This window comes from Artemia franciscana, chromosome 16 (assembly GCF_032884065.1).
Source record: "Artemia franciscana chromosome 16, ASM3288406v1, whole genome shotgun sequence".
Taxonomy (NCBI): domain Eukaryota; kingdom Metazoa; phylum Arthropoda; class Branchiopoda; order Anostraca; family Artemiidae; genus Artemia; species Artemia franciscana.
This window is the reverse complement of record NC_088878.1, coordinates 27,846,192-27,862,137: the sequence shown is the minus strand read 5'-3', so window position 1 is coordinate 27,862,137 and position 15,946 is coordinate 27,846,192. Positions and strand designations below refer to the sequence as shown.

The following is a 15,946-nucleotide window of genomic DNA, read 5'->3' as shown; positions in this document are numbered from 1 at the left end:
TATAAATATTGGCCACCATGCATGGGCGCCCATAAGGGGGACAGAAGGGGGCACCAGCCCCTTCTGGCTGAATGAAGCTGCCTTATATTTTTAAATTTTTGTTTTGTGATTTCTATTATACACCATTGGAATTGCAGATTCCACCAGGTAGCCCCCCTCCCCTATAGTTCAGTTTATGCGCGCCCATGCCACCGTCATATATGATCTCCTGAAAGAAAGATCCATTTCTGAACTTCCATATAATTTTTATCATTTAAATAGTTAGGCCTCAAGTAAAAAATTCCTCCTAACAGTGCAGGCCAGGAAAAAATAAATCCTTCTCGTTTACCAAGAGCGGTTAAGCAGGCTTTTTCGTTCTTAAAGAACATATGAAATAATTTTTGGTTGTAGTAGCATTCCGAACAAGTGTACTGCTAATCATTTTATACATTTTTTTTCAGACTGGACTAATTCTGCCGTTGTAACAGAATTTTGAACATGTCTACTGCTAATCACATTTGAAATTTATTTTGAAACCTGCTGCTTAGTACTCTTTTTTCTAGATGGCAGGTGCAGTTTCCTTCAAACAAGGGGCTTTAGACTCAGCTCGATATTATTCCCGCTATAATCCAAACACCTACGTTTATGCTTTCAATTACTATGGAAGACTATCTATATTTCAACTTGTGTATGGGAATCATCCATATATTCCCAGAGGTAAGCTTTCATATTTTTTATGATTTTAGATCTTTTCCCATTCTACTCTTCTCAGCCTTACTTTCAGATGCTCAAGCTAAAATCCAAATTTAATTGTTACAAATCTTATAACCGGAGTCTTTTGTATCTTTTATAAATAAGTTCTTTTGTAGAATATGTCCGTTTAAAATAGTGTATAGGAAATTTGGTTTATCACTTTTAAAAGTGCTGAAGCTTTCTTTTAAAATAACCGATATTTTTTCTTGTTCTCCTTTTCAAGTGTTCATTGAAAAGATTAATTTAAGAATAACGAATAGTTTTATCGTTAGTGTCTTGCCTGTGTTGGGATCTTTACTGCAAAGGGAAGAAGAAAATTTGGGCATTAGCTTGAACTGCTGGGAGTAAGGCTGATTTCGGCTCTTTTCCCAATCTACTCTTCTCAGCTTTACCTACTCTACACAAGTTAATGTCAAAATGTTTTCAGTGACTAATCCCATATCCTGTGTGTTGTTATATCTTCTCTATGTTGTTCTTTTTTACCATATACTCTTTTAGAATTTAGGTATTCCAATTTTTTAAAAAGTAATGGAGCTTCCTGTTGGCTTATTTATTCTTATTATTATTTTTTATTATTTTATTATTATTTATTCTTATTATTTTCTTATTATTTTTCTTCAAATGTTTCTAGAGTAATGAAGAATTCCCTTTTCTTTTCCCTTAGAATTTTGAGATTACCTTAAGAATAATAAATATTTTTTATTTTTAACTTGACGCCTGCTTATGGATGAGTAGGGTTAAGGCCTCATTCAAGTACTTATGTACATTAATTACTAACGTAGGAAAACAGTCTACCTTTTCTCCTTCTGTCTTCCTTTTCTTATGTGTTTGTACTGTTGCATTGGAGATTTCTTTTTTCATTGTAAGAATCTTATTAGTAATTGGAAGATTATCCACATATTTCAAGAGGTGGCCTTTCATGCTTTTTATTCAGTAACTAAATTTTTAACAAATTTCTCATTATAATCTCTTTAACATGTTTGTTTTTTCTTAACCTCAGCTTGGCAATTATGTGAAGTATATTCAATACTGCAGATATTACTATTGAGCAATCTATATATATAAAAATAAGTTGTCTGTGTGTGGATCTGTGGATGGATCAGGTGACGTCATGTTTGTTCGCATATGACGTCTGAATTATTTCACACTAATACAAAAGAAGAAAAAAACTAAAAAAGCTAAAAAACTAAAAAAAAAACTAAAAAAAGGTAAAAATCTAATAACTAAAAAAAAACTGAAAAAAATAAAAAAAGGCAAAAACTACAAAAAAAAATAAAAACTAATAAAAAACTAAAAAAGCTAAAAAACTAAAAAAACTAAAAAAAACTAAAAAAAGGTGAAAAACTAAAAAAAACTAAAAACTAAAATAGAAAAAAACTAAAAAAAAGGAAAAAACTGAAAAATAAAAGAGAAAAAGAAAACTAAAAAAATATGAATAAATATATATAAAAATAAGTTGTTTGTGGGTTATGTCTGTCTGTCTGTCTGTCGAGTGACGTCGTGTTTGTCCGCATATGACGTCTGAATTATTTCACACTAATACAAAAGAAGAAAAAAAACTAAAAAAGGTAAAACTACAAAAAAAACTAAAAAGAAAAAAAAACTAAAAAAGCTAAAAAACTAAAAAAAACTATTGTGTAGCTTTTAACAACGGCAGACTTAAAGCACCATTGGAAAGTGTTTCTCAATTACATAAATAGTTGATAAATGCAGCTTTTAATATCAAAATTGTGTTTTGTATTTTGCAAACCTACACCAAACTTCCTTTTGCGAAAATTTTCACTTAATACCCATCAAAATACCTTAAATGTATTGCTTTTTTTTTATTCGCTCTTAAGCTTTATGCTGTGTAAAATAGTTTCTGTTGGACTACAAGGGCCCACGTGTCTTCTACCAAAGACGATTATCCCCATTTTTCAAGTTTTGTGGAAAATTGCTAAATAGAGATTTTGTTATTTTAAATTTTTGGAACGGGAGAAACAGTTGAAGATGAAGAATTTCGTTAGAAGCTTTTCTGGATTCCTTCTTTTTCCCGTCTTTACCCCTCTATTTTCGGTTCAACGTAGATACTAGGTTGTACAATTTTAGTATGGCCGTACCACGTTTTTTTTGTGGAAAATCGATTAAATTTGTTTCTACCCCTGTATAACAGGTTCTATCTCGGAGCCTATTGCAGCTAGAAAAATCTTAACCGAAGTTGCCAATATGTCAGACTAAGGTGGCTTATCAAACAGTTCGTGGTAACGAACTGTAGTAAGGAGCGACCCGGCTCAATAGTAAACGAAACTCTCGGAATTTTGATGCTAAAATATACATCAAAAGAAACAGAATTTCATGCTGATTTTAAATATATAAGTTTCATCAAATTTAGTCTTTTTCATCAAAAGTTACGAGCCTGAAAAAATTTGCCTTATTTTAGAAAATAGGGGAAAACACCCCTTAAAAGTCACAGAATCTTAACGAAAATCACACCATCGCATTCGGCGTATCAGAGAACCCTACAGCAAAATTTTCAAGCTCCAACTACAAAAATGTGGAATTTCGTATTTTTTGCCAGAAGACAAATCACGGGTGCGTGTTTATTTTTTTTTCTTTTCCCCAGGGGTCATCGTATCGACCAAGTGGTCCTAGAATGTCGCAAGAGGGCTCATTATAACGGAAATGAAAAGTTCTAGTTCCCTTTTTAAGTGACCAAAAAATTGGAGGGCACCTAGGCCCCATCCCACGCTCATTTTTTCCCAAAGTCAACAGATCAAAATTTTGAGATAGCCATTTTGTTCCTCATAGTCAAAAACCATAATAACTATGTCTTTGGGAATGACTTTCTCCCCCACAGTCCCTGGGGGAGGAGTCACACAAACTTCGACCAGTGTTTACATATAATAATGGTTACTGGGAAGCGTACAGTCGTTTTCAGGGGATTTATTTTGGTTTTGGGGGTGGGGTGGAGGGGAGGGGGCTATGTGGGAGTATCTTTCCTTGGAAAGATATGTCATGGGGGAACAGAAATTCAATGAAAAGGGTGCAGGATTTTCTAAAATTACTATAAAAGAACAATGAAAAAATAAACATGGGAAAGTTTTTTTCAATTGAAAGTAAAGATTAGCATTGAAACTTAAAACGAACAGAGATTATTACGCATATGAGGGGTTCTAAAAATACCTTAGTATAAAGAGCGAGGTATTTAGGAGGAGTACCTCGCTCTTTATGCTATAGTATTTTTAGTAATTTCAACTATTTATTCTACGGCCTTTCTGATTTAGGGGTCATTCTTAAAGATTTGGGACAAAACTTACGATTTAACGTAAAGAAAGATGTATTAACGAGGGTACAAACCCCCTCATATACTTAATAAAAAATAAAGAATATAAAAGTTTGTTACTTAAGTTAATTCTTAAGTTACTTATATTTTTTACTAATAAAAAAATTCGTTAAAAATTAAAATTTATAGTTGCCTTTTTATGTAACTGAAAAATTGCATGGCAACTAGGCCTCCTTCCCCATCCCTTATTTCTCAAAATCGTCTGATCAAAACTAAGAGAAAGCCATTTAGCCAAAAAAGGAATTAATATGCAAATTTCATTTTAATAATTTATGTGTGGAGAGCCAAAATCCAACATGCTTTAATTCAAAAATGTTCAGAAATTACATGAAAAAACTAGTTTTTTTTAACTGAAAATAAGGAGCGACATTAAAACTTAAGACGAACAGAAATTACTCCGTATATGAAATGGGTTGTCCCCTCCGCAATCCATCGCTCTTTACGCTAAAGTTTGACTCTTTGCCACAATTCTGATTTTTAAAACAATTAAAAGCTTTAGCGTAAAGAGCGAGGGATTGCGGAGGGGACAACCCATTTCATATACGGAGTAATTTCTATTCGTTTTAAGTTTTAATGTTGCTCCTTACTTTCAGTTAAAAAAACTAGTTTTTTATGTAATTTCCAGGAAGAGCTGGTATTTGTACATATGTTGCACTATAATTCTTCGAATTTTAATTTTCAAATTTTAGACCCCTCTTCCCTCCACTTTTATAAAAATATTTACTTCAGTACCTCTGTCGGGGATTTTTTCCCCTATAGTTATGAAGCTAACCCTATCTATTTTGTAGGAGTAACACATGGCGATGACCTGATTTACCTATTTCAATTTACATCACTATTTAATGAAACAGAGCAGCACATAACCGAAAGAATGATTCAACTATGGACCAACTTTGGGGCATATGGGTGAGTCATTCATGATTGAAATTGAACTTTAGCCACAGTTACGAAAAATTGAGTAAAGAAAAAACGGATTAATTTCGACAAAGTAGTGAACAAAAAATCAAATATAAAAACTATACTTTAACTAAAAAAGTAAAAATACTCCGAATATTTCGGCCCCACGTCCGGGAGCCTTTCTAAAAAAAAATTACAACCGACAATTTAAGACTTTTTCAAGACATCACAAACCAAAAAAAAAACCAACGACAACTAAAACACAACGAAAGAAAAAAATATATATAAACAAATGTTTATAATGAAACAATGAGTTGTGAATTGATTTTGTAGTGAATGAATATAAGTAGTGAATTAATTTTTATTAAGAATATTCTATTAGGAAATGGATATCCCGAAAAAACGATTTTTCAAATAATCGAAAAAAGGAAAGAAAAGTTAATGGAATCTGTAATATTAGAAGAAAATAGGTCAACTCAAAAAACAAATTACATAACTTTGCCTTATATCCCACTGTTGTCACAGAAATTAAGGAGAGAAAAAAAAACAGAAAAAAACAGAAAAAAACAGAAAAACAGAAAAAACAGAAAAAAACATGATATAAAAAATGCTTTTAAATCAGGACATACTGTAAGCTCATGGCTAAATAACGGAAAAGATAAAGTTCCAAGAAATATACAAAAGGGGGTATATAAAATTCTATGCTCTTGTGGTAAATTTTATGTAGGTAGAACACAGCAGAATTTCCAAAATAGGCTACAGCAACACAAAAATGTGATAGACTGCTCGATAAGGCATAATAAAAACCTGAAACTTTTGAATCCGCTATAGCGGAACACGTGTGTAATTTTCCTTATCACAATGTTTTATTTGATCAGACAAAAATTGCTGATCATTCTCTAGGATTTTTACAAATTTTTAGAGAAATTATAGAAATAAAAAAGATTATTTATGGGGGTATTAGTATTAATAGAGATGAAGAGAATTTTAAGACGAATTCAATTTATAATAGTTTAATTAAACGCCAGTTAAAAACTTCAAAGATTACGGATTTACATAATTGTCCCGAAATGAGTGGTAACCTTGCGGATGAAAGTCAAAACAAGGTCAATGCTGTGAAAAGTCAACGGACTGCAGCTAGACTAGCAAATGAAAAGATTCATTCGATTTATAATTCAAAATTTTGTTCCATTAACCTGTGAGATTCTTTTAGGATCTGCGGCTGGGTGACTTTCTTTTGTTTTGTTCATGCAAATATAATTTTCATTTTTAATAGATTCCCATTTATACACTGATTGTTGCAGAGGAACCGAACCCATGGTTTCACTATAAACATTTGCTGGTTTTGTGTTCTAAAGTTATTACCATCAGTGCTGGGAATTTTGTTTTATAATGTGAGGTTTTCTTATTTATTTTATTGTTTATATATTCTTTTTCTTTCGTTGTGGTTTAGTTGTCGTTGGTTTTATTTTGTTCGTGATGTCTTACGAAAGTCTTAAAATGTCGGTTGTAATTTTTTTTTCGTTGATAAAGGCTCCCGGACGTGGGGCCGAAATATTCGGAGTATTTTCATTTTTTTAGTTAAAGTTTAGTTTTTATGTTTTATTTTTTGTTCACAGCTTTGTCGGAATTAAACGCATTTTTTCTTTACTCAATTTTTCGTAAATGGAAAAGCAGTGTGGTCTTAGAAATTATTTAACCACAGTTGAACATTTTCTACATTAAATTTTAAGTTGTCATCATCATTCGTCATCACAAATTCATTTATAATAGACTAGCTGTTGGTGTGGCGCTTCGCGCCCCCCCCAAAACCCCCACGCACGTAATTCGTTATGCGCCATATTAGTTACGGGCCATTGTAGTTGTGTCCCTGTGTCCCACCTGTGAATATAGATAGATATATATATATCTATCTATATAAAAATAAGTTGTCTGTCCGTTACGCCAGATTATATCTTCTATAATTATAAAAGAAAACAAACTAGAATGTAAAAACTGGAAATTGCACAAATATTTCGAAATAGTTTGACAATAGATTAAAGTAATTCGAAAAAAGAAAAATGGTAAAAAACTAAAAAAAACTAAAAAGAAAAACTAAAAAAAAAATTAAGAATTAAAAAATAAAAAAAAATAAAAAACCTAAAAAGAAAAAACGTGAAAAAATAAAAAAGTTAAAAAACTAAAAAAAAAGGAAAAACTAAAAAAAACTGGGAATTGCACAAATATTTCAATATATTTTGACAATAGATTAAAGTAATTCGAAAACCTTAAAACAGATACCCCAAATTTGAGGTTTAATATAAATTGATGGAGCTTTAGCATGCTTGGCACGTAAATATTTTTCCAAGTGTCAATGTTAGAATGAAAATTGACAAATTGAAGAAAACAAATCAATAAAAAGAAGAAACTAAAAAAAAGAAAAAACTAAAAAAGAAAAAAAAAAACTAAAGAAGAAACTGTATCTATATATATAAAAATCTATATATATAAAAATAAGTTGTCTGTCTTTTATGTCTGTTACACTATGTCTGTTACGCCAGATTATATCTTATCTATATATAAAAATAATTTGTATGTATTTTTGTATTGAGGGTTTGCATATGACTTCTGAAAAATAAAGAAGAAAAAGAAAACTGGAAAAAGAAAAATGGTAAAAAACTAATAAAAAAAACTAAAAAGAAAAAACTTAAAAAAACTAAAAAATAAAAAAAAATTAAATAAAAAAATTAAATTAAATTAAATAAATAAAATTAAATTAAAAAAAAAAAAAAAAAAAATAAAAAGGTAAAAAACTAAAAAAATAAAATAAAAAAAGCTAAACAACTAAAAAAAGAAAAAAACTAAAAAAACTGGGAATTGCGCAAATATTACAATATATTTTGACAAAAGATTAAGGTAATTCGAAAACCTTAAAACAGATACCCAAATTTGAGGTTTATTATAAATTGTTGGAGCTTTAGCTTGCTTGACACGTAAAGATTTTTTCAAGTGTCAATGTTAGAATGAACATTGACAAATTGAAGAAAACAAATCAATAAAAAGAAGAAACTTAAAAAAGAAAAACTAAAAAAGAAAAAACTAAGAAAAGAAAAACTAAAAAAGAAAAAAAACTGAAATAAAACTGTATCTATATATCTACATAAATGACGACCGGGACACTCAAAGAGAAATTACAGACCGGGATACCGGGACACAAATGACGACCGGGACACAGGGAATATAAATGACGACCTGGACACAGGGACACAACTAAAACGGGAACGCCGGGGGCACAGGGAGATATATAAATGACGATGGGGTCACAGGGAATGTTCGAATGGCAATCACCATCAACAAAGCTCAAGGGCAATCGTTAGAAAAATGCGGTATAGATATGAATACGGATTGTTTTCCCATGGACAATTATTATGTTGCATGTTCAAGAGTTGGTAAACCTGACAATCTATTTATACGGACAGACAATAGGACAGCAAAGAATGTTGTATATTCGCAAGTTTTACGTAGTTAAATATATAAATAAATATATATATATATATATATATATATATATATATATATATATATATATATATATATATATATATATATATATATATATATATATATATATATATATATATATATATATATATATATATATATATATATATATATATAATAAGTCTGTTTGTGTGTTTGTGGGTTATGTCTGTCTGTCGAGTGACGTCATGTCATCATGTCGTCATGTTGTCATGAAGTTAGTTGTTGTCATGTTTGTTATGACGATGACGCCCTTAAAAGTATTCAAGAAAATCGTTCAAAGACAAATTTTTAATTGTAAGAAGATCGTGGACGGAAAAATATTTAATCGTAAAATGACTGAAGAACCTACAAGGGCAACAGACACACAACTTTCGAGTTACGTCATGTCATCATGTCGTCATGTCGTAATGAAGTTAGTTGTCGTCATGTTCGTTATGACGATGAGGTCATTAAAAGTTTTTAAGAAAATTGTTCTTAGACAAATTCTTAATTGTAAGAAGATCGTGGACGGAAAAATGTTTAATTGTAAAATGACTGAAGAGCCTTCAATGGCAACAGACACAAAACTTATTATGTTGTGTTTTCTGTTTTATGTTACTACAATTAAAGCGTAACGGTACCACCATCGAAGTAGATAACCAGTGGATTGTTCCATATTCCCAATTATTATCAAAAACATTTAATGCACACATAAACGTTGAATACCGTAACTCCGTAAAGGCGATCAAATACATATGTAAATACGTCAACAAAGGCAGTGACATGGCAGTTTTTGGCTTGCAGCCCGAAATCAAAGATATCGACGAAATCGTACAATATCAGGCTGGAAGATACATAAGCAGTAATGAAGCTGTTTGGCGAATTCTTTAATTTCCGATACATGAACGTAGTCCAGCTGTTGTTCACTTAGCGGTACATTTACAGAATGGTCAACGTGTTTATTTCTCGGAAACCAACGTACAACAAAGAGCCCTGAATCCACCGGATACAAAGTTAACCGCTTTCTTTTCGCTTTGCAAAAATGATTCTTTTACAAAAAAACTGCTGTATACTGAAGTGCCTTTGTATTACACGTGGAATACTAAAAATAAAGTATTTGAACGTCGAAAACAGGGTAAGTCAGTCGACGGCCAACCTACCATCTTCAAAGATACCACGATAGGAAGACTCTACACCATTCACCCCAATCAACATGAATGCTTCCTTCTACGCCTGCTTTTGGTGAATGTGCCCGGTCCGACTTCCTTTGAGTATTTGAGAACTGTAAACGGTACTATACATGACACTTACCGTAGTGCATACCAAGCTCTGAATTTATTGGAGAATGACCAACACTGGGATAACTGCATCAATGACGCGTGCGAAACATCAACCCCAAGTCCAATTCGGGCATTGTTTGGTATCATTTTAACAACTTGCTCTCCATCAGCTCCTACAGAGTTATGGGGAAAATATAAGTCAAAAATGTCCGAAGATATACTCCATCGAAAACAGTTAGAGACGTCAGATATGACTTTTGATTTTACATCAGAAATTTATAACTACACTTTAGTTATTATAGAAGATTTGTGCGTACGTATGGCAAACAAACCTCTTCAGGATTTGGGAATGCCTTCACCTAACCATATCGCTGATGTTTCGACATGTGTTGAATTGGATCGTGAACAAAGTTACAGTACGAGTGATCTAATGTCGTATGTACAAAATAACATTTCCAAGTTAACGTCGGAACAAAAAGACATTTATGATACGATAATGCATTGTGTCCATAACAACGTTGGAGAAATGTTCTTTTTGGATGCGCCAGGAGGTACTGGTAAAACGTTTGTGATAAAACTGATTCTGGCATCAGTTCGATCAAAAAATGATATAGCGTTGGCAATTGCGTCGTCCGGAATAGCCGCAACATTGCTGCCTGGTGGAAGAACTGCTCATTCCGCTTTGAAATTGCCTCTGAATTTGCATTCTACAGAAACTCCCACGTGCAATATTTCCAAATCATCTGGGATGGGTACGACTTACGCACGCGGGGGGCTTGGGAGGGCGCGAAGCGCCCCCTCAAACCAATGTTGCGGCTATTCCGGACGACGCAATTGCCAACGCTATATCATTTTTTGATCGAACTGATGCCAGAATCAGTTTTATCACAAACGTTTTACCAGTACCTCCTGGCGCATCCAAAAAGAAAATTTTTCCAACGTTGTTATCGACACAATGCATTATCGTATCATAAATGTCTTTTTGTTCCGACGTTAACTTGGAAATGTTATTTTGTACATACGACAATAGATCATTCGTACTGTAACTTTGTTCACGATCCAATTCTACACATGTCGAAACAGCAGCGATACGGTTAGGTGAAGGCATTCCCAAATCCTGAAGAGGTTTGTTTGCCATACGTACGCACAAATCTTCTATAATTAACTAAAGTGTAGTTATAAATTTCTGATGTAAAATCAAAAGTCATATCTGACGTCTCTAACTGTTTTCGATGGAGTATATCTTCGGACATTTTTGACTTATATTTTCCCCATAACTCTGTAGGAGCTGATGGAGAGCAAGTTGTTAAAATGATACCAAACAATGCACGAATTTGACTTGGGGTTGATGTTTCGCACGCGTCATTGATGCAGTTTTCCCAGTGTTGGTCATTCTCCAATAAATTCAGAGCTTGGTATGCACTACGGTAAGTGTCATGTATAGTACCGTTTACAGTTCTCAAATACTCAAAGGAAGTCGGACCGGGCACATTCACCAAAAGCAGGCGTAGAAGGAAGCATTCATGTTGATTGGGGTGAATGGTGTAGAGTCTTCCTATCGTGGTATCTTTGAAGATGGTAGGTTGGCCGTCGACTGACTTACCCTGTTTTCGACGTTCAAATACTTTATTTTTAGTATTCCACGTGTAATACGAAGGCACTTCAGTATACAGCAGTTTTTTGTAAAAGAATCATTTTTGCAAAGCGAAAAGAAAGCGGTTAACTTTGTATCCGGTGGATTCAGGGCATGATATAGCGTTAGCAATTGCGTCGTCCGGAATAGCTGCAACATTGCTGCCTGGTGGAAGAACTGCTCATTCCACTTTGAAATTGCCTCCGAATTTGCATTCTACAGAAACTCCCACGTGCAATTTTTCCAAACCATCTGGGATGGGTAAAGTATTGCAGCAATGCAAACTTATTATTTGGGATGAGTTCACAATGGCACACAAAAAATCGCTCGAGGCTCTGGATCAATGCTTGAAAGATTTGAGAGAGAAGTCGAAACCCTTTGGCAGCATATTAATATTGCTTGCGAGAGATTTCAGGCAAACATTACCTATAATACCTAGATCAACTCCTGCAGACGAAATGAATGCTTGCCTGAAAAATTCTAATTTATGGGCATACGTAAAAATATTAAAATTAACTACAAATATGCGTGTCCGATTGCAAAACGATGACTCTGGTCAAACATTCTCAGATCAATTGCTGGCAATTGGAAACAGAAAGCTCCCAGTAGACTCAATTCCAGGACGTATACAACTACCTGCTGATTTCTGTAATTTAGTGACGTCCAAAAATGAATTGATTGAAAAAGTATTTCCGAATATTCTAAAAAATTATAAAAATAATAAATGGCTAAGTGAAAGAGCGATTCTCGCACCCAAAAATATAGACGTCCACGAAATCAACAATATTCTTTTGACAATAAAATGAAGCGGTTAATTATCCATCTGAATTTTTAAATTCCATAGATCTTTCAGGGTTTACACCACACGTGCTACAACTAAAAATAGGCGTACCAATAATACTTTTAAGAAATATAAACCCACCAAAGCTTTGCAATGGCACTCGACTTGCCGTAAAAAAAACAATGGAAAACCTAATAGAGGCCACAATCTTGACAGGGCCTTTTGAGGGTGAGGCTGTTCTTATTCCTCACATTCCCATGATTCCAACGGATCTGCCTTTCAATTTAAAAGATTGCAATTCCCAATTCGATTAGCATTTGCAATCACCATTAACAAAGCTCAAGGTCAATCATTAGAAAAATGTGGTATAGATCTTAATACTGATTGTTTTTCCCATGGACAATTGTACGTTGCATGTTCGAGGGTCGATAAACCTGACAATCTATTTATATGCAGCGACAATGGGACAGCGAAGAATGTTGTATATTCGCAAGTTTTACGCAGTTAATTTGTATTGTATCTATCTATCTATCTATCTATATAAAAACGAGTTGTGTGTATGCATGTTTGTTTGTTTGTAAAAAGAGCGTTTGCATATGACGTCATTATTAGTACATACGGCTTTGTATATGCACAGACAATGGGAAAGCCAAGAATGTTGTATATTCGCAATTTTTACGTAGTTTGAAACACATATATAAATCTATCTATATTCACAGGTGGGACACAGGGACACAACTACAATGGCGCGTAACTAATATGGCGCGTAACGACTTACGCGCACGGGGGGGCTTGGGGGGGGCGAAGCGCCCCACCAACTAGCTGTTGGGGTGGCGCGAAGCGGCACCCCAACAGCTTGTAGGGAATATAAATGACGACCGGGACACTCAAAGTGAAAGCGACCGGGACACAAGGAATGTTCGATTTGCAATCACCATCAATAACGCACCGGGACACAAATGACGACCGGGACTCAGGTAGTATAAATGACGACCAGGACATAAGTAAAAAAAAATAAAAAAACTAAAAAAAGGTAAAAACTACAAAAAAACTAAAAACAAAAAAACTAAAAACTAATAAAAAAAACTAAAAAAGCTAAAAAACTAAAAAAACTAAAAAAATAAAAAAAAATAAAAAAGGAAAAAAATGAAAAATAAAGGAAAAAAACAAAACTAAAAAAATAAAAATAAAAAAACTAAAAAGAAAAAAAAGGGGAAAAATAAAAAATTTATTTCATCATATACCATTTCAAAAACGAATGTATATACAGACCGGGACACCGGGACACAAATGACGACCGGGACACAGGGAGTATAAATGACGACCAGGACATAAGTAAAAAAAAAATAAAAAAAATAAAAAAAGGTAAAAACTACAAAAAAACTAAAAAGAAAAAAAACTAAAAACTAATAAAAAAACTAAAAAAGCTAAAAAAACTAAAAAAACTAAAAAATAAAAAAAAATAAAAAAATGAAAAAAAAATGAAAAATAAAGGAGAAAAACAAAACCAAAAAAATAAAAATAAAAAAATTAAAAAGAAAAAAAGGGGAAAAATAAAAAAATTATTTCATCATATACCATTTCAAAAACGAATGTATATACAGACCGGGACACCGGGACACAAATGACAACCGGGACACAGGGAATATATATGACGACCGGGACACAGGGACACAATTACAAAGGAGACGCCGGGGGGCACAGGGGGATATATAAATGACGATGGGGGCACAGGGAATGTTCGATTAGCAATCACCATCAACAAAGCTCAAGGGCAATCATTAGAATCATAAGGTATAACTAAAAAAACTAAAAAAAAGGTAAAAAACTAAAAACTAAAAAAAGACCAGTTCAAAAACGAATGTATATACAGACCGGGACACCGAGTCACAAATGACGACCAGGACACCGGGACACAAGGAATATAAATGACGCCCGGGACACTCAAAGAGAAATAACAGACTGCGACACCGGGACACAAATGACGGCCGGGACACAGGGAATATAAATGACGACCGGGACACAGGGACACAACTACAACGGGGACGCCGGGGGGCACAGGGGGATATATAAATGACGACGGCGACACAGGGAATGGTCGATTAGCAATCACCATCAACAAAGCTCAAGGGCAATCATTAGAATCATGAGGTATAGATCTGAATACGGATTGTTTTCCCATGGACCATTATATGTTGCATAATCAAGAGTCAGTAAACCTGACAATCTATTTATATGCACAGACAATGGGACAGCAAAGAATGTTTTACGTAGTTAAAAACATATATATATATATATATATATATATATATATATATATATATATATATATATATATATATATACATATATATATATATATATATATATATATATATATATATATATATACATAAAGCGCCACCCCAACACCTAGTTGGTGGGGGGGGTTCGCGCCCCCCCCAAGCCCCCCCGTGCGCGTAAGTCTTTTATTTTATTTTAAGTCTCTTTTAAGATTATACCGATTTTAAGATAAATATTATATAAATATTTTTATTTTTAAGTCTCTTTTATTTTTCAGTTTTTTCCTTTTTTTTTTAGTTTTTTTTCTTTTTTAGTTTTTAGTTTTTTTAGTTTTTTACCTTTTTTAGTTTTTTTTAGTTTTTTTAGTTTTTTAGCTTTTTTAGTTTTTTTATTAGTTTTTTTTTTGTAGTTTTTGCCTTTTTTTTATTTTTTTCAGTTTTTTTTAGTTATTAGATTTTTACCTTTTTTTAGTTTTTTTTTAGTTTTTTAGCTTTTTTAGTTTTTTTTCTTTTTAGTTTTTTTTTGTAGTTTTTACCTTTTTTAGTTTTTTTCTTCTTTTGTATTAGTGTGAAATAATTCAGACGTCATATGCGAACAAACATGACGTCACCTGATCCATCCACAGATCCACACACAGACAACTTATTTTTATATATATAGAAGATATATATGTTGGGGTGGCGCGAAGCGCCACCCCAACAGCTAGTATGTATATATATATATATATATATATATATATATATATATATATATATATATATATATATATATATATATATATATATATATATATATATATATAAACTACGTAAAACTTGCGAATATACAATATTCTTCGCTGTCCCATTGTCTGTGCATATAAATAGATTGTCAGGTTTACCGACTCTTGAACATGCAACATATAATTGTCCATGGGAAAACAATCCGTATTCAGATCTATACCGCATTTTTCTAAAGATTGCCCTTGAGCTTTGTTGATGGTAATTGCTAATCGAATATTCCCTGTGTCCCCGTCGTCATTTATGTATCCCCCATGTGCCCTTCCGGCGTCCCCGTTGTAGTTGTGTCCCGGTCGCCATTTATATTCCCTGTGTCCCGGTCGTCAGTTGTGTCCCGGTTTCTCGGTCTGTAATTTCTCTTTGAGTGTCCCAGTCGTCATTTATATTCCCTGTGTCCCCCTTGTCATTTCTGACACGGTGTCCCGGTTTGTAATTTCTCTTTGAGTGTTCCGGTCGTCATTTATATTCCTTGTGTCCCGGTCTGTAACATACGACGATAGATCAATTGTGTTGTAACTTTGTTCACGATTCCATTCTACACATGTAGAAATAGAAGTAGTACGATTAGCTGAAGGCATTCCCAAATGCTTGAGAAGTTTGTTTGCAATAGATGAGCACAAATCTTCAATCATAACTAAAGTGCAGTTATAAATTTCTGTTGTAAAGTCCAAGGTCATATTTGACCTTTCTAGCCGTATTCGGTGGAGTATATTCTCGGCCATTTGCGATTGGTATTTC

General features: G+C 33.1%; 1 protein-coding gene across 2 annotated transcripts in view; it reads left to right on the top strand.

The window, feature by feature from the left end:
- The window catches only part of LOC136037309 (juvenile hormone esterase-like), a 51,504-nt gene that overhangs the window by 31,087 nt on the left and 4,471 nt on the right, over positions 1-15,946 (top strand). For both annotated transcript variants that reach the window (XM_065719968.1, XM_065719969.1), the window contains 2 exons: positions 543-696; positions 4,843-4,960. In XM_065719968.1, coding sequence (XP_065576040.1) covers positions 543-696; positions 4,843-4,960 — 272 coding nt within the window. The remainder of the gene's footprint in view (positions 1-542; positions 697-4,842; positions 4,961-15,946) is intronic.